The sequence below is a fragment of the Paroedura picta genome, chromosome 9 (assembly GCF_049243985.1).
Source record: "Paroedura picta isolate Pp20150507F chromosome 9, Ppicta_v3.0, whole genome shotgun sequence".
In the NCBI taxonomy this organism is placed as follows: Eukaryota; Metazoa; Chordata; class Lepidosauria; order Squamata; family Gekkonidae; genus Paroedura; species Paroedura picta.
Window position 1 is genome coordinate 22486256 of NC_135377.1, and position 18841 is coordinate 22505096.

An 18841-nucleotide genomic window follows, 5' to 3' on the forward strand; every position below is an offset into this window, starting at 1 on the left:
ACTGACAGAAAACTCTTTCCAACAGAGTAAAGCTCGGCCGTTGGCTAAACAGAGCAGTTAGGCAAGACACAAGATGTCAGAATACTTGTATAAATGTGTAACACCTCCTACGCATCCATTCCCCTGCAGATCCCTACATTTTGTGCCCAAGGAAATTTCTATAACAGTCCCATGCATAGAGGATTACAATAGCCTAGACCAGGTTTTCTCAACTAGGGTTTCATGAAACCCTGGGGTTTCTTGGTGCCCTTGGAAGGGTTTCTCAAATGGGAAGGAGTTAATTAATTTTAAATATATTTTTAATGTGTTAAACGTTTTTTGTGATATGACCATATATGGTCATGTTGCCCCCCCCCCCAAATGGCCAGTGATGGGCTTGGAGGGCTAGAAATGGGAGGGTCCCCAGGTGGGCGTCTACACAGCCATGCTTCCCATCCATATTCAGCATGATTGTGCCTGGGGTTTCCCAAAGCCTGAAGAATGTTTCAAGGGTTTCTCAATGGTGAAAAAGTTGAGAAAGGCTGCCCTAGACAGTCAGTTGTATGTTGAAAAAACACTGTGCTTTAGTACAGTTTCTAAATTCAAAAAAATGTCCATGGCTTTCTAATCTACACAGCAGGTTTTTAAAATCGTGCCAGACTTTCTCCTCTTCCTTACACACTTACTTTTCATCCGCTGGGGTATTTTCTGGGACAAAGACAGCGTACGATGTGTTAGTGAACTGAGGAAGTCTGGTGCCAGCCAAGATGGAGATGAACGCATAGGGGCTTTTGTTACCGGATTCATCAATGGCCAGGACTGTGATCACATATTCCTTATCAGACGTTAAAGGCAAACCAGTCGTCAAGATGACACCTGTGTCTGTATCAACATCAAACCGTTCTTCTCCACCTATTGTGTAGAGGGATTTTTTAAAATTATGAAAGAGGTAATCAGAAACCAAATTTCCCTGATTCCTGCCATTTCATTTCCACCTTCTTATTTTTTCCCCATTTAACACACACTCTCCTTTTCCATAAAGGATGCTACCAGATGCTTTTACTGGCCATGTCTTTATTGCAAGAAGGAAACAGCTACAGACCTTTGTCACAGCACTGCAGAAACTCCACACTCCGCTTGCAATGCCTGTGTAGGAAGCCATCATGCGGCTGCCAAAGTCCCACACATTGCAAAGCATTGCACTCTGTGGCTGTGGTTAGCATCACATGCATTCTGACAAAATCATCACATGCATTCTGACAAAAGGTTTTGGGGGGCACAGATCCCTGGGTGTAGTGGGGCAGGTAAGAGCAGGCCCTCCACATAGTTCCCTGCCTGGCAAACAGGTTATCAGGGCTTGGCACATGCTGTGCTGATAAGAGTCCTTAAAAAACCCCTTGCAATTAAGCAAATATTTTGGATTTACCAAAGCTGCATCGTGCAGGCAGGTGCTCATGGTAATTGTAGTTCATGGACATCCTGAGGGTCACCGTTTGGCCACCCCTGGTCTACACTAATTAGAGTGCAATCCTAAGCAGCGTTACACTGTTCGAAACATATTAAACAGTCTTTGACATACATAACTGTGCTACAGTGCAGAACTCTTGTTATTCTTTTAAGAAGGCACACAGGATATTCTAACCAATTCTTCATGACAGTTATTTCTTTGTGCCAGGTCAGTGTTATCCCAATTGTGGCATCTTTCTTTCACCCACCAGGGTCATATCAGCATTGATTGATGGTCCTAGATATTTATTATCTTCATTACATATACGTGCTATATACACCTTTAACCCCAAATCCAACAAGAAAATGGTCTTGGTGCCTCATTCACTCCAAGTAGATCAACTCCCAAGTAGATCAACATCAATTCAAGACTGATCAGAGAACGCAGTTCAACACTACAGGGAGTAGAGTGTGCTGATCTGAGAACTTGAAATAGGATAGGTGCATTCCACAGGTATTTATTATACACATACACACAATTCAGTTTTTAAAGATGCTCATTGTCCAGCCTGTTCTAAAGTGGCTTCCCCACATCCAAGAGGCTGATCATATGCATATTTGCTTAGCATCAGCAGCAGTATACCCTTAGATGTCCCCACACTGCTCCCTGCATCTGAACACAAAAGGACTTGCCAAAGGAATGTAGCAAAAATGGGTTGGCCAGGACGATTTATAGCACAGGTCTAACCCAGAATAGTACGTACTTGGGATTAACTCAGAATCCTACTTGGAGATCCCTCCCAAAGACGTCCTTTTAGGATTGGGCTGTTAATCTACGCTCCCTAGCTCAAATTTCACTGTCACAAAAGACCCATTAATATACATATGTCACAGAATGTATCTTCCCCTTGAAGAAAACGCGGATCTTTAAAAATAATTCCTGAGGTTGAGCTACTCCATTTTCAGAATCCTTTCACATAAATGTCCACTAATACAGTGGTCCCTAACCTTTTTATCACCGGGGACCACTCAACGCCTTTTACTGAGGCCCGGTGGGGGGGGGTAGTTTACTCCTCTACTCTCAACCACTGCCCTAACGCTCTCTGATCGCTATGGTAATGTTTAAACATCCCTTCAAAATAAGATACAGACACGCCACAACAATGAAGTGTGTTGTAAAGGGCTGGGGGGGATGAAGTAAAGGGCCGGGGGGAGAAGGTGTCCTTCGGGGCCCACCTCCAATTAGTCGAAGGACGACATGTGGTCCGCAGCCCACAGGTTGGGGATCGCTACACTAATAGACTCCCTGGGCAGAAAATGGCTTACCAGAAATCAGAGCGTAGGATATTTCGGCACTGGAATTTTCACTGCCACTGTAACGGGCAATGAGCTGGTAGACGAAAGTGTCTGCCTGGGCCTCGGGATCAACAGTTGCCAGATAGGGGTATGGATACATTTCCCAAGATATGGGCTCCTCTTCAACACCAATAATCACCACACGGCACAAGTACCAGTCGGTATCTGAAAGGATCACAGGAAAAGGTAAGCTTGAAAAAATCAGAAACATATGGAGACAATGTTAGGGTACGGTGATCCGGCCCCAGCTAGGAGAAACTGGGGAGGGGCTTCATTTAACCCTTCAGCTTGGTTCCCCACCGCCTTGAAAGGGCATGTGTGCAAAAACCAAAAGGTTAAATGCCTGTCAGCCAACTAACTCAAAAGATTTTGCTCTCCACCACTTTGAAAGGGAGCAGAGAGAGAGAGACAACAGAAGGCAATAGAAAGACTTAAATGCCTGTCTTAAAAGCTGTGGAAGACTCTGCACCAAATTCCATCTCCAGTCTCCATTTTCTTCCCTTTTGCACCATTTTCCTTTGCTCTGCCTTCTTTATTCTCATCTCCCCTCTTCATACCTGCCTTCTCCTCCCATCTGACCATCTTTCAATTTCAGAGTAAACTAAATAAATACACATGTCTCCCCCCCCACACACACACACACACACTTAGTTTAAGGGAAACCTCAATGTGACCTGAGTCAGATGGATGACCAAGGACTGCATTTTAGAAGAAGAAGACGAAGAAGACAAAGAAGACGAGACACCCTGTGAGGTGGGTGAGGCTGAGAGAGCCCTGATATCCCTGCTTGGTCAGAACAGCTTTATTAGTGCCATGGCCAGCTCAAGGTCACCCAGCTGGCTGCATGTGGGGGAGTGCAGAATCGAATCCGGCATGCCAGATTAGAAGTCCGCACTCCTAACCACTACACCAAACTGACTCTCACCACTACACCAAACAAGAACCATAACCTGGCACAGCAAGCAGAGAGTTCTGCTTTCCCTCCCTTATACCTCATGCGCTTTCAGCGACCAAAACCCCACACTGGACTGTGGAGCAGAATGGGGGCAGAAAGTACTTTTACAGGCGAGTCCTTGCAGAGACACCAGCCCAATCCATACCTGGTTCTACTGAGCAGATTTGTTTGATCCACACACTACAGCCATTTTCAGTTGTGCTGTATAGGTAGTAATAGCCAACGAAGAAAGTCATTTCTACCAAGTTGAAATTTATATTCCCACTAGCAGAAAATCCATTGTATATCTGAATACAATGGGCGCTAGGCCACCCCACCTGCTCAGGCAGGCCAGCCAAGCTGCGGACCTTTTTGGGGTGTGGGGGGGAAGCACTGGGGGGCAGTCCGTTCCCTCCCCTGCAGCCCCCAAAGGCCTGCTAAGGCCTCAGTGGGCCTTTTCAGGGCAGGGGTGAGGCATTGGCAGGCAGTCCCCTCTTCTTCCCACCACCCTGGCAGCTATACCAAGGCCTGGCAAGGCCACGGCTGGAGCTGCTCAGGGTGGCGGGAGTGCTTGCAGGGGCTCTCTCCCCCCACCAGTCCCAGACCCTCCGCCCTCCCTCCCAGCTCCTGTTAACTCGGCTGGAACTCCTTCCAAATGGAAGAAGTTGGAGGGGGATGCAACCAGGAGTGGGATGTCCTTCCTGATTGGCCATTAGTTGGATGGACAGCCAATTAGGAATGGGGCAGCCAGGGCAGCTGACCTGATTAGTGGGTAGGTAGGGAGTCCCAGCTCCTCCTAGCATCCCTTTCCGGCTTTATTAATGGTTACAGTTTGCAATGCGGAATGTATTGGGCTTCATCACCATACCATAGAAATAAGTTCTCAGAAACCAATCCATGAAATCACCAAGAAATTATGCATGGGTCAATTTATTGCCAGAAGATAATGACACCCACAATCAATATTAGCTGTCAGCCATATGAACATTACATTTCTGCAAAACAAGGGAGCTCCAAAACTCAACATATGCAAAACTCAGCTGTCCGCACAAGCAGAACTGACATTTTGTGGCATCCTATGCGGTGTTACTCCTTTCTATGTCCATGGAGGCCTATGGGTTCAGAAGGGTATTAACTCTGCTTAGAACTGCACTGCTAGAAGTATGATCTGGCTTTGTGCAGAGAAGAAAACAGCTTTGCTGTCATTTTCTGTAGCATTTTCAGAATCCCAATCCTTCACAGTCTCCATGTCGTTCCTCTTTCCCTCAGTCTTGCAAGGAACATTATTAATGGTGCATCGCATAGGCACCAAAGGGGCCTCAGTCAGGAAGGTGGACGGTAAAGAGACTACATGACTTGTTCTGTAACTCTATTCTTTACCATCTTTAGAGGTTGTTAAAACTTCAATAGGGTCATTGAAATGGAGGCAAGTCAATGACATCAGTCTAATTCAAAACTCCAGGTTCTCCATATGGTATCCACATATTAAGCCAGTCAAAACTTTTGCGCAGCACCTAGTAGATCTTTCTGAGGCCCCATTAAGGAGAGCGTTCACAAACGCCCACTTTCAAGAAATGCCCCCCTCCTATCTTCAGGGCAGATGCAACAAAATCCCCCCAGAAATGAGCAAAATATCTGGAAAGATTGAAGGTCTGGAGCTATTTACGGCACACACTTCAGGGCACCCTCTGTGTGTGCAGCAGTCACAATCTGAAGAAGGCAACATGCATCCTTGGGAACTGAACGGGCATGTCATTACCTAAATCGGTATACATGCGTCAGAGCCGTAATGTGCAAAGGCATTCTGCTTGCAGAAGACAAAAGCATATATTTTGAGCACCTGTATACTTACAGCCTTTGCCTATGTATACGAAGGTGAGACTCAGATCAACACACAGAGAAATAAGGGGGGAAACAAAGGGGACAAGGGGTATTTTATGAACAGCAAAACCCCAAATTAATCTATGCAATATAGAAAACGCGGCAATGAAAATTACAGAACAGAAAGAACAAGGTGGTTAAATAACACACAAAAACCTTCCCCAAGAACCTTTCCCTGTTGCCTACTCTTGGGGAAGGGTAGAATATAATTATAAGTATAAATATAACAAATAAAGGGGAACTAAAACTATAAAAGCAAATAAGATACAGGAACCCATCCTAAAGAGAAGCTGTGGGAAACAGAGGTTATCTGTAGCCATGAAGAAACTATGAAATCTACAAGGTGGAAAGGGAAAAGGGCTTGTACTATACTTGATACAACACAACTAAAATGCTATAGTATTTAGCGTTACGTCCAGCTTTATTTATTTTATTTATTATTTATTTCTTTGGAGTGCTATTCCGCCCTGAGTGAGTCAGCTCAGACAACAGACAGGCATTTTCTCCATGTCCTGTTTGGAAGTCAACAGATTTTAAAGTGGATTTAAAGCAGATGCCCTAGAAGATGAGTCGCAATGACCTTGACCTACATGATCACTGGAATTATTTCCACCCCAAGGCTTTGTCAATATGTTATTGGGCACAGGACAACAGTGGCGTACAGCCCTTTCCGGAGAATCACAGTAAAGACCAGAGAGCTCTTTCAAACACCAGACTGATTGCAGCATTGGTGTCATTAATTAAGAACTTGGACATTCATCATCACAGGTTGACAGACCAAATCTGCACCATGGCCTGGTGGAGTGTTTTTAATGTGATGTATCATTTCAGGCAATATTAGATCCATGCAGATTGGAGTTACAGCCTTCTGGAAATCTACATAGGCATGACTGTGCTGACATGCTGAGAAGAGAACTAGTTCCATCAGACAGCAAAAATGTGTAAAGAGACCCACTGTGAATGTGAGAGTCCAACTTATTATGGCTCAATGAGAACCAGCCCAGTACGGAAAACAATGGAAGGTGTTGTCAACCATTTTGAACGGTTATACCAAATTTCATTTTAAAAGATAGAATCACACTCTGACATAACCTCAAGCAAGGGGCCATGTTGGTCTGAAGCTGTAGCCCCAACCTGGATAGCCCAGGCAAGCCCGATCCCGTCAGATCCCTGATGCTAACCTGGCTAGTATTTGGATGGGGGACTCCAAGGATTTGGATGGAGTTCCTCCAAGGAACACCAAGGGTCATGGCGTGGAGGTAGGCAATGGCAAACCACCTCCGAATGTCCCTTGCCTGTCTGCCAGGTGATCCTCCTGGCTACATTACACACACCATACGATATGATAAATAAATAATCTGAACCAGCAGAACAGAGTTTGAGTCCAGTGGCTGAGGGTCATGGCGTGACACTGAGAAAGTGTGTGTGCACATGAAAGCTCACACTTTGCGTAAAACTTTGTTGGTCTTAAAGGTGCCACTGGAGTCAATCTCTGTTCTTCTGATATAACCTATCACTTCTGAGAGCTCACCCTCAAAATACCGTCCGTCGGTCACTTTTAAGGTACCAAGAGCACATACAACAGTCTTGGTGGTATGAATGAAACTAATATTTCATGAAAATGAAACTAATGAAACTAATATTTCTAGTTTAAATTTGTCAAGCAATAGGAAACATTTTTAACCAACCTGGTTATTTATCTACCAAATTTGCATTCTGAGATTCTAACACTGTATCTTCTCAACATCCCTACGCAGTATACTAGGCTAAGAGAGAACAAGTGCGCAATGTTGGGCTCCACAGCAGAGGAGGGATTTGAACCAAGGTTCCCAGCATCTCACCAATGACCCCCAGGTTGGATAAGGAATGGGGAGCTTTACTTCAGATGTCTTGTGTGTCTGGACAGATTCTACTTTAGGTCAATGAATACAGGCTTTTAAAAATATAGTTAATTGTCTCAAGCACCTGGCAAAGGCTTGCCTATTATACATACAAAAAACCGGCTTCCAAACAAACAAGAATCGGTTTATTGCACAAACAAGGAATGGCTTCCTCAGACTGCAGCCCTCCTTCAGACAACACTTTGTTGACCAATGAGAATAGAAAGCACAGCTGGAAGCATGCTTCAATACACTGGCATTTGCTTGCAAATATCTGCACCATGCCTCAAGTTTCTAGGCCTTTGAAAGTTTCCTAGAGATTCAAACCAATTGTTATAAAACTAAACCGTAAAACACGAGAATGGAGAAAGTCACAGAAATCTGTCACTTTGCACCCAAGCTCATATGATGTGCAGTTACATACAACTTTGCCTAAACTGTCCCCCACTCTGGCCCTGAGCAAAAAACAGTTAGGAGAGGCTACAAACAATCATGCAGCCATAAGCCTCCTGGCTTTAAGAAAGAAAAGTTATGGTGCATCACATCCTGTGAACTTTGCAATCTTTCTTGAAAGAAAGATGGGAAAGGGACTACATACCATGAATTCTACTCAAAGGCAACCTCCCATGCTATTTCTCTTCACACTGGGAAAAGAGGCACAAAATTGCATCCCCCACCACCACCTTCCAGTGCAAAACAACAGATAGGGGCAAATGCCCAAGGGAAGATTAAACATTTCTTCTCCATGTCAACGCTGCAGCCTCATACAACTGCCTTTCAACTGAAAGGGAATTAAGTCAAAGTTAACTCACTTTTATGTCATATTTGAGCCTCAGCCAAAGTTCATCTACAGACTAGCTGAGCTATGTGTGCCTGAATATGTTTTATTTAGGTAAATGGGTAAACCACCTTTCCTTCCCCAACAGGGACACAGCTCTGCCGACATCATCTGTTTGACCTAAACTTTATCTTCACAGCAGCCACCCTGTGAGGTGGGTAAGCAGCTGAAGCGCCCAAGACTAGGTGGGTTAGGCTGAGAGTGACTGGTCCAAAGTCACCACTGAGGTTCATTTTTGTAGATCAAGATGTCAGTCTGTAGCAAGAGTCCAGGAGCGCCTTGCAGACTAACATTTGTGGCTGGGCATGAGCTTCCGTGAGCCACTGTTCACTTCCTCAGGACTCTTTCTCCATTCATTATGGTGAAATAACATTTTCATGAATGAACAACTCCTTTATGTCTCAGCTGTTCAGGCACACACAGAATGCAGGAGGAGGAAAGTGGTGGGTTTGTAAAGGATCAGTTCCCTCTCGCCTTCTGCTGGCTGGGCTGCCATGTCTGCAAGAGATCTCCTGGGGAACAATCTCAGTGGGGCACTTTAGCACTGCAGCCTGTGGCTGGCTGGTCCCCGGTGCAGAGCCTGCAAACGCCAACAACTAAGAAGTCAGTTGATTTGTTCATTTCATTTGCACTCTGCCTTTCTCCCCAGTGGGGATCTAATGCAGCTTACACTCTCTTCCTCTGCTTGATCCTCAAACCGCCCTGTGAGGTAGGTTAGGCGGACAGCGACTGGCCCAAGGACCCCCAGGGTCTCCCAGAGACTGGACCCCCCCTTCCCCTCCACACCAGCGACATACTGCAGTCCTAAGCAGTGTTCCGCCGTTCTATTCCCACCAGCTTCCGCCGAGAACTGTGCCTCCCCCCTCGTCTGGAGGTCACCGGCCGTACCTTGCCCATCCAGGCGGTGCACCTTGACCGTCACCTCGGTCCGGCCTCCCCGCTCCAGCGGCCGTCGGAGGTAGAGTCGGCCGGAGCCCCTGTCCAGCTCCACCGGGAAGGCGCCGGCGGGCAGCGCGGAGACCAGCTCGAACCAGCTGCCCTCGGCCTCCTGGTCGCCGGCGTCCGGGACGGTGAAGATGGGCTCCCCCGGCGGCGCCCCGACGGGGATGCGCACTTTGTAGAGGGGGCCCGAGGGCGGCAGGGAGCGCGGGCGGCGCCGCGACGGGCCGGCTTCCCCCTCTTCCCCCCGAGCTCTCCTCCTCCTCCTCCGGACGGCCACCTGGAGGCGGCGGGCGGGGCTGCGCAGGGGCCGGGGCAGGCCGTGGTCCCGGGCGGAGACCCAGAGGCGGAGGCGGCGCAGGCCCAGCAGGGAGCCCACGGCCAGCACCTGCCCGCTGCGCGGCACCACGAAGAGGCCCCCGGCGGCGGGCCAGGCGCGGTAGGTGAGGAGCGCGTTGGCGCCTTCGTCGGCGTCCCGGGCGTGCAGGCGCGCCACCTCGGAGCCCAGCGGCGCCAGCTCGTCCACGCGCAGCGGCAGCGGCGGGCCCGGCGGGAAGCGGGGCCGGTGGTCGTTGCGGTCCAAGACCCGCAGGCGCAGCAGCACCGCCCGCCAGGGGCCCCGCACGGAGAGCCGGTAGCCCGGCCGCGCCTCCCGGTCCAGACGCTCCGCCGTGCGCACCAGCGCCGCGCCCGCCGCCGCCCGCACCTGCAGCGCGAACCGCCCGGCGCCCTCGCCCTCCAGCGCCCACGACCCCGGCGCCTCGCCCCGCAGCCTCGGCAGCGGCACCCGCAGGCCCCGCACCCGCGTCCCCCGAGGGCTGTTCTCGGCCACCTGGCCCTGCAAGCAGAGCGCGCGCGGCGCCGCCGCCCTCGCCAAGCCGGCCAGCAGCAGGAGCGAGAGCGCCCGACCGCCCGCCCAGCCCCTCATGCCGCCCGCGCCCGGCCCGGCCCGAGCCAGCAAAACTTCTCCGCCTGCCCCGCCAGCGCCCGGCAGCCGGGGCCACTCCACGTGGGGGGAGGGGCCGGCCGCGCCCTCCTTCTCCGAACCACCAATCCGGAGAGGAGGGGCGGGAAGACCAAAGACACCCCCCCCCCCCGCCGCCGCCAGCAGGTTCGGTGCCCTTCAGTTGCCCCGTGGAAAGAGGCGGCCTTTGGGAAGCCGCGCGCTCGGCTGTCTGCTGGCGGCCAGCCCAGTCGTTCCTGGGGTTCCCCTGACCGGGAAACTTGACCTCCCCCAAACTGCTGTCCCCGTTTTGTGCTCACCCCAGATGGGTTAGGCCACGGGTGGGCAAACTGTGGCCCTCCAGATGTCCATGGACTACAATTCCCATGAGACCCTGACAGCCACAGTTTGCCCACCCCTGGGTTAAGCCGACAGTGTCACTGACCCAAGAGCAGCCCCATGCTCCAGCGTTGACAGCAGCACGCCGGCCCCAAAGTGGGACAGTGGTCGGAGCAGAAGCAGTAGAGTTGGCTTTTATACCCCGCTTTTCACCACCTGAAGGAGTCTCAAGGCGGTTTGCAATCGCCTACCCTTCCTCTCCCCGCAACAGAAAGAAACCGTGTGAAGTAGGTGGGGTTGAGAGAACTCTAACAGAACTGCTCTGTGAGAACAGCCTTAAGAAGAATGTGACTGGCCCAAGGTTGTCCAGCTGGCTTCATGTGGAGAACTCCCCTGGCTGGAGGCCCTGACTCTTAACCGCTGCACCATGCTGGGAAACTGAAAGAGCTGTGTTTGAATCCTTTCTCTTGCATGGAAGCTTGCTGGGTGCTGGTGAAAAAGTAAGTGGGTCTCTTTCAACCACCAAAGACACTGTGCTGGGGATGGTGGACAAAATGCACATGCAAAGGCAGGGGCATAGAGAGAGATGAGATACAATTGGGTGAAAAAAAACTAGCTAGATCCAACCCCTTGCATTTCCATAAAAATCAGGTAACTTTAAATTGGTCAGCCAAACATTTCTCAGACCAAATCAGGGGAGTGAGATGAGTGTAATTTGCATACATCCACCAATCAGAATTTACAGAATTTTTTATAGTGAAGCAATGGATGTGCAAGGGAAATGTTTCTATTTATCGATCTTAGATTCCACTCCAGATAATTCAGGTGTTTCTCAAAGATTCTGGTTCCACTGTAAAAAATCATCCCTGCAGCCAGATTCTGGACTCTCTTTACTCCTTTGGGATGCTAAATTGGGTGCTGTTTGTTTGGGTGCTTCATGCTATCGCTTAGTCTTCAGCGGAGGCCCACCATTGAGTCAGAAAGCACCCAAGACACACAACATCCTTTCTACTGCTCTGATGCTGTGATCCCTTTGCTGTGTACTTTGCTACTCTCAAGACATTTTCTTTCCTTCTGGCATCACACCTTCTCTCCATATCATGCCAGACTTGGCACCGTGAGACATGCATCTCTAGCCATCCTAGCTATTTAGACTAGAGTCTTATCTCTGTCCTGTCTAGAATGATTCAAGTGGGCAGCCGTGTTGGTCTGAAGCAGCACAACAAAACAAAATCAGAGTCCAGTGAGGAAGTCTGAGGAAGAGTGCTTGCACTCGAAAGCTCATGCCTTGAATAAATCTTTGTCGGTCTTAAAGGTGCCACTGGACTCTGATTTTGTTTTGTTGTGCTGTTAAAGGTGCCAGTGGATTCTGATTTTGTTTTGTTGTTCTGTCTAGAATGAGTTTTTTTTTTTATAATAAAGGACTCATATTACTTTGTAAAGATAAAGCTGCTTCATATGTTATTTTGTTTCTTGCCAGCACAAACAAACCAGATGGACTCGGCTATGTTGTAAGCCCTGAGCACTCTGCGAAACCCTCCATAAATCCATTATTGCTTATGAAGCAATGGAAAGCCAGAGGTGCTAAGTATTTCTGAAGCACAGTAATGTTGGATGTAGTCATCCTGAACTCTTTGGAGGAAAGACTGGATAAAAATATACTAGAAGTATAGAAACTGGTCCAAAGGTTTCCTGGTGCCTACTTGCTTCTCACCTAGAACAGGGAGCCCATCCTGGATTTCCTCTACCTCAGGTGCTACAGAAGACCTCAGGAGGCATTCCCTTTGGGTCTGTAGGGTAGTGGTTCTCAACTTGGGGGTCAGGACCCTTTTGAGGGTCGAATGACCCTTTCACAGGGGTGGCGGCAGGGCAAGCAGCTTGGTTGGGGGGGCACCATCCACACAACAGCCTTGCAGGGTAGATCAAGATAGAGCGTTTGTCTGTTTGGAGCAGCGGAAAAGAGTGAGATCGGCATAGTGGGACAAGAGGTAGAACTGAACTGAGAAATCCCGGGGGAAAAGCCAATTTATATATAATCATGAAACATGGATCTTCACGCCATTGGTCAGTTTCAGTTTTATTTCTGTGAAAGAACACTTGCATAATTGTATGGTTGGGGGTCACCACAACATGAGGAACTGCATTAAAGGGTCACGGGATTAGGAAGGCTGAGAACCGCTGCTGTAGGGAGTTTCCTTCAGAAATAGCTGCCCTCATCCTAGGAGACTGTTTGGGCCTTCCCCTTGTTTTGTTGCTGTCCCAAGCAGCCTTTGTAATGGGATGAGACCCCAGGCTCAATACGTGTGGAGGAGACCCTAGCACCAAACATTCTATTGCGGACTGTAACATACAAACAACAACTGCATGCCGAGTGAAGGTTTTTGCCCATTTCTTTAATTAAAAAAGTTCCCAAGGCACATTTTCCAAGTGGATTACAACATCAACCACCAGAGGCGGGAACACAGGTCTTTTCCTTAGGGTTACATTTATTTCTCCTTTCACCAGGAACATAAAAGGTATGAGAAATAACTAACTTGGAGTGCTGCTTACAAAGTTTCTACATTTTAATACCTCTACAGTCTTCAGGGCACACTAAGAAAATTGCTGTATTTTACAGGAGTGATCAAATTACTCTCTCACATACAACTTCCCCTCACCCCCCCCCCCCCCCCTTTTTCTGGCTACTCAACAGCCAGCATAAGAGATCGGCCATTTTACAGTTTGCTTCAGTTGCTTGGGGGGGGGGGGAAGATTAAAATAAATACTAGCACTACTTCAAAAATTCTTGCTCTATGGCTAGCCATCCCAGTAGGCCTATCTTCTCTCCTTTACATAAACTTGTTTTCTGAAATCTCACAACTCCATATTGTAATAACTCTCCATAGCTGAAAACAAACTTGAAATCCTTCAATTTCAATCCTATTCCAGCAAAAAAAGGGGAAAAAATGATGCAGTAAGTAAAATCATTGCAGGTGTGACAGTAAGGCTCAGATGAGAGAAGGATGGAAAAACCATGTTAGAAAAAGAGATTTATCTTCTATATGTAGAATGGCTCTGTGTAACTCACTAAAACAAAGTGTTATGTGAATCTCCAAATATGACCTCCACTCATTACTGAATACTCAAAAATGAAGCCCTTTGCAGGAGCTGAAATAGTCCTGCACTCTGAATGATGCTACTAGATTTGTCACGGCTAAGTCAATAACTGCTAATGCATAAAGTGCAACAGGTATTAGAATGAGGGACTAGAGCAATGCTTCTCAACCAGTTTTGTGAATCCTTGGGGTTTCTTGACCGCCCTGGAAGGGTTTCCGGAATGGGTGGGAGTTAATAAATTGTATACTAGCTTCAAAGCCCGTTCCTAAGAATAGGCCTTGAAAGGGTCCCCTCCCCTGGCCCCCGGCCAGGCAGCTTAAGGTGGCTTTGGGCTGCAGCTCGCAGCCAGATCAAGTGGGGTGGGCAGGGGTTGGCCAGCTTGTTAGCAGGCCCAGGACAGAGCTCCTTAGCAGGCAGGCAGCAGGCTGGGAGGCCCTCGTTAGCAGGCCCTGATTGACTCTATTCCAACTTGGACAGCCAGACACGTTCCACCCCCCCAGGGTGTTTCATAAATATATAGAGGAACCATGGATAAGGATATTTAAATTTGTTAAACATTTATCAGGTGATATGACCATATATGGTTATGCTGACACCCCCCCCTATGGCCAATGATTGACCTGGAGGACATGGAAAGGTGAGGGGCTTTGACTGGGCATGTACACAGCTATGCTTCCCAACTATATTCTGCATGGTTGTGCCATTTCTGGGGTTTCTTGAAGCCTGAATAATGTTTCAGGGGTTTCTCAATGGCAAAAACATTGAGAAAGGCTGGATTAGAGACTGCTGCACCGGGGACTAGTTTATACCCGCTAATGACATTCAGTTAGAGCCTATCAGGGTGGACCAGAGGCATCATCATGCTGTTGTGCAGTATATACTCATTTTTATGAAGTCTGAATGTCCATAAAAATGACTGAGATTGCACAGCAAAAGTTCCTGGTTGATAGGGACAGGGGATAACTGTTTTTTTTAAATGGTCCAAAAAGCAGCCATTTATAGCAGTGTGCTTTGTTATTAGATGTAAAAAAGGTTAAAATTTCCCTTGCAGCAGCACAAGATAAACCACATCTGCTATACTTTATTGCAGCAACATAAGCAATTCAGTGCAGAGGCAGAAACGTACTAGAATGAAAGGTTTAGTACACAACACACGCACACACAGACAAACCTTACTGAAACAAATGCACATCAAAGCTACCTCCATTGTAAAGCAAATCACAACCCCTCTATGATTAAAATTCTACAGATTGTTCTGGGTTGTTCCCCCTTCCTTCCGTGGTGAGAGTCCTTCAAGCTCAATTTAACAACCATTAAAACAAATGACCAGACGCACAACCATCAACTCTTTTTCAAAACCTTGCCTTGGAGTTGTTCGACTGGCATACACAGGCACCACTGATCGCTCAATAAACATTATACAAAATGCATGTGATAGAAGTACACACACTCATTTAAAAAATATATACATATATTTTGCTGTCCATAGCTCCTCTCTCATTTATGTATGACAGAGGCATAAAGTCTGAAGAGGAATTCAGTTCTAAGCTTTGGATGAAATCCCTTCTTTCAAGGTGTCCAAGGAATATTTTCATAGCCCTCACTTGTAAAAATGCTTCACTTTGTTTAAGGGCAGCAGGAACAAGCTCAGAGGGAAAATGCAAGAGAAAGAAGAAGGAAAACAGCAAAAGATACCAAATTAACATACTTTTAATTTATTTTAAATAACCAATCGTGCCGTTAATAGCTTGGTTTGCAGTGTTTGGATATTTAAACCCTAATTCACCCCAAAACACTTTCCCAAGGCTAATGGGGCCAAATGGACTATGACACTGCTCACGGGCCAAGCAGGCAGACAGTACTACGAAGGAGCTGAAATCCACAACATCTAAGCCCTCTTCTTGTTTGGAGAATGAGTCGTCTATTCATTATAACTTGCATGTCTCCAAAAACCAGACCTGGAATACAACTATCTATACAGAAAAAGAAATCAGTCATCTGCCAGCTCTTACGGAGGATATTTTCGATATTAAAAAGATGCATAACATACTGCGTTTATTTCTTTCACAGGGCACAATCACACTCTTATTAAAAACCCATGAGAGCTACCAATGTCTTGAACAGACAGTAGACTGCAGCCACCAGCCACACCCAAGAAAAGTCAGGTAAGAGAGAAGATGCATGCTCACCTACTTCAGACCTGGACCCTTCTTTGATTCATCAGACACCCAAATTGAAGCCAAATTGCTTTTTTAAAAACTTGCCTGAATTTAAAAAGCAATTTATTGGGAGTTCGGAAGAGTTGCAAAAGGTGGGCCCCTCCCCTCAAAAAAAGGCCTCCAGATATGTGCATAGTGTCAGGATCATGCTTTTTATGTTTACGTGTCACTTATTTTGCATTTACCAGAGTAAACAGGTGTAGTTTAAAACACAGTTAATTGCTGTAACATTGAAAATAGAGCAACAACACACAAAAATAAGGTTACTACACGTAGGATGTCAGTAAGAGGTATTCAGACATGTGGAAGACGGTTGTATCCTGCAACGCTGATCACTATTTTCCAAGGTCCAGGAGCACATTTCTCTGTCTTGCTATACAGCACTCATTCTGCAGTATTACAGTTGGATTGATTTGTGGACAATTGCATGTTCTCACTTGGGATGTGTGTCCATATGTCGTACACGCAATATATAAAAAGAACACTTTGTAAAATGACCTCATCCCGTTTTAAGAATTTTAACCCCCTAAAGTCAGTCTGCAAAAAGAAGGTCTCCAGGACTTCTCAGGACTGGAAGGATATCACAGTGTTGATTTTATATACAAAATAGGATCTGTTCCAATATACTCGAGTGAAGTAATTCACATATGGAGAATAGTTCATCTTAATCTCCTGACAAAATCGTCCGTATTTTGAATAGCCATAGCTGTCACTTTCTTCACAGTACACCTGGCACAAAACAGAAAGAGTTTGTTTGTGGACGTATTTCATTTGTAGTCCACTTTTCTTGCTCAGACTCAAGGTGGATTACAACATTAAAACAAATGAATAAAGAAGAAGAAGAAGAAGAAGAAGAAGAGTTGGTTCTTATATGCCGCTTTTCCCTACCCGAAGGAGGCTCAAAGCGGCTTACAGTCGCCTTCCCATTCCTCTCCCCACAACAGACACCCTGTGGGGTGGGTGAGGCTGAGAGAGCCCTGATATCACTGCCCGGTCAGAACAGTTTTCTCAGAGCTGTGGCTAGCCCAAGGTCACCCAGCTGGCTGCATGTGGGGGAGCGCAGAATCGAACCTGGCATGCCAGATTAGCAGTCCGCACTCCTAACCACTACACCAAACTGGCCCTAAAAAGGCATAACACATACAAACAATGCTGTAAAACTATCCTACAAAATTTTAAAATGATGTAATACAATTAAAATGCAACAAAACTGTCTAAACTTTCACAGAGATTAAATCTGCACTCTGCTTCCTTTATGAAAAATATCCTTGTGAATAATTCTGTTCTGTCCATTCTGCAAAACGATTGAAGTGGGGGAACCTTCTTGAGCCTGTATGAGCTACAACAGAGAATGCTCAAGTAAGGTATCAAACTATCTATTGATTTTGCAAAATTCTCCATGAGTTTTTCCACTAGAAGGAATTCTGAAGTGTACAGGAGAGGCCTTTCTTGGTAATTTGGGCAACATTTACCTTGTGACAGAGAAGTATTTCCTTAGGGTAGCAAGCATACCCCAGATACAAACAGTATTGATTTTTTCTCTTTCTATGTCAAGCTGCAATGACATGTTCTCACTTGGTATGTGGGTCCATATTCTACACTCTGAGTTGTTTTTGTCTTGTGATACGCAATGTCTTCTAGAACCACCAGAAGGGTTTGTGGGACACTTTTCTATCCCAAGTTACATTGGAATTTGGCTTGGGGTATGTATATACCCCGGAATACCATCTGTGAATGTTATTTCCCCGAACCCATTAGCAGTGTTAAGACTGCAGTCGCATACACACCAGATTAAGTCTGCTGAACACCATTCTCATTCACTCTCACAGGATTAGGTAAAGGTATCCCCTCTGCAAGCACCGGGTCATGTCTGACCCTTGGGGTGACGCCCTCTAGTGTTTTCATGGCAGACTCAATATGGGGTGGTTTGCCAGTGCCTTCCCCAGTCATTACCGTTTACCCCCCAGCAAGCTGGGTACTCATTTTACCGACCTCGGAAGGATGGAAGACTGAGTCAACCTTGAGCCGGCTGCTGGGATTGAACTCCCAGCCTCATGGGCACAGCTTTCAGACTGCATGTCTGCTGCCTTACCACTCTGTGCCACAAGAGGCTCACAGGATTAGGCAGACTAAATGGTAAAGCATCCAGTACGTCTAACATTGCTACAGCAGTGAACAAGTTCTGTGCTCTGCTCTAAGCCCACTGGCAAAATTACCAGTTACAAAGAATACATCATGCCTCTTACAACAGGCAACCAAACTATTTTACTCATCATCAAATTTTGCTACTTACGTGTCCGTTCGCAATATCCAGTAAGTCTTTAATCCGGCATCCTCTCACAGGCCCCACTTCATTGCAAATTGAATCCTCTATGACCAAGTAGGTCGCTTTGTATGATGTGAGTATCTTATAAATATCCTCAGCTGATCTTTTGGAATAGATCTGGAAAATCTGTAGATTTAAGTATGTTCGGTGAAGATGGAAACAGTGAACATTGTGGAATATTAGGCAGGTTTTCATGATACGATGTTTGCTATGATTTACAGACACGTACAAAGCAAACAAAAGCAGGATCTCATGGACACAAATCTGCCTCATCCCAGATCAAGCTATTGATCCATCAGGGTCAATACTGTCTACTGAAACTGGCAGTGACTCTCTAAGCCCTCCAAGACTTCCACATCACCTACTATCTGATCCTGAACTGGAGATAGCAGGAATTGAACCTCATACTGTCTGAATTGAGTTATGGCTGCTCCCCTTCAAAAACACAATTATTGCGTTTATTTTAGACTCAAATGAGTAGCCGTGTTGGTCTGAAATAGCACATTGAAATCAGAGTCCAGTAGCACCTTTAAGACCAACAAAGATTTATTCAGGTCGTGAGTCTGACGAAGAGTGCTTGCACTCAAAAGCTCACACCTTGAATAAATCTTTGTTGGTCTTAAGGTGCTACTGGACTCTGATTTTATTGTGCATTTATTTTATAG

At 46.7% G+C, this 18841-nt stretch overlaps 2 protein-coding genes across 6 annotated transcripts in view; both read right to left on the minus strand.

The window, feature by feature from the left end:
• Positions 1-10186, minus strand: part of LOC143844575 (neural-cadherin-like) — a 50164-nt gene extending 39978 nt beyond the window's left edge. For all 5 annotated transcript variants that reach the window (XR_013234043.1, XM_077351864.1, XM_077351863.1 and 2 more), the window contains exons 1-3: positions 9203-10186; positions 2752-2946; positions 666-891 (exon numbers count right to left, since the gene is read on the minus strand). Coding sequence is in view for 4 of the 5 variants with exons in the window: in XM_077351864.1 (XP_077207979.1) it covers positions 666-891; positions 2752-2946; positions 9203-10181 (1400 nt within the window). In the remaining variant the exon portion in view is untranslated. The remainder of the gene's footprint in view (positions 1-665; positions 892-2751; positions 2947-9202) is intronic.
• Positions 10187-12907: 2721 nt separating this feature from the next.
• The window catches only part of DPY19L4 (dpy-19 like 4), a 35711-nt gene continuing 29777 nt past the window's right edge, over positions 12908-18841 (minus strand). Inside the window, exons 18-19 of the mRNA XM_077351873.1 lie at positions 18144-18302; positions 12908-16579 (exon numbers count right to left, since the gene is read on the minus strand). Coding sequence (XP_077207988.1) covers positions 16415-16579; positions 18144-18302 — 324 coding nt within the window. The 3' untranslated portion in view covers positions 12908-16414. The remainder of the gene's footprint in view (positions 16580-18143; positions 18303-18841) is intronic.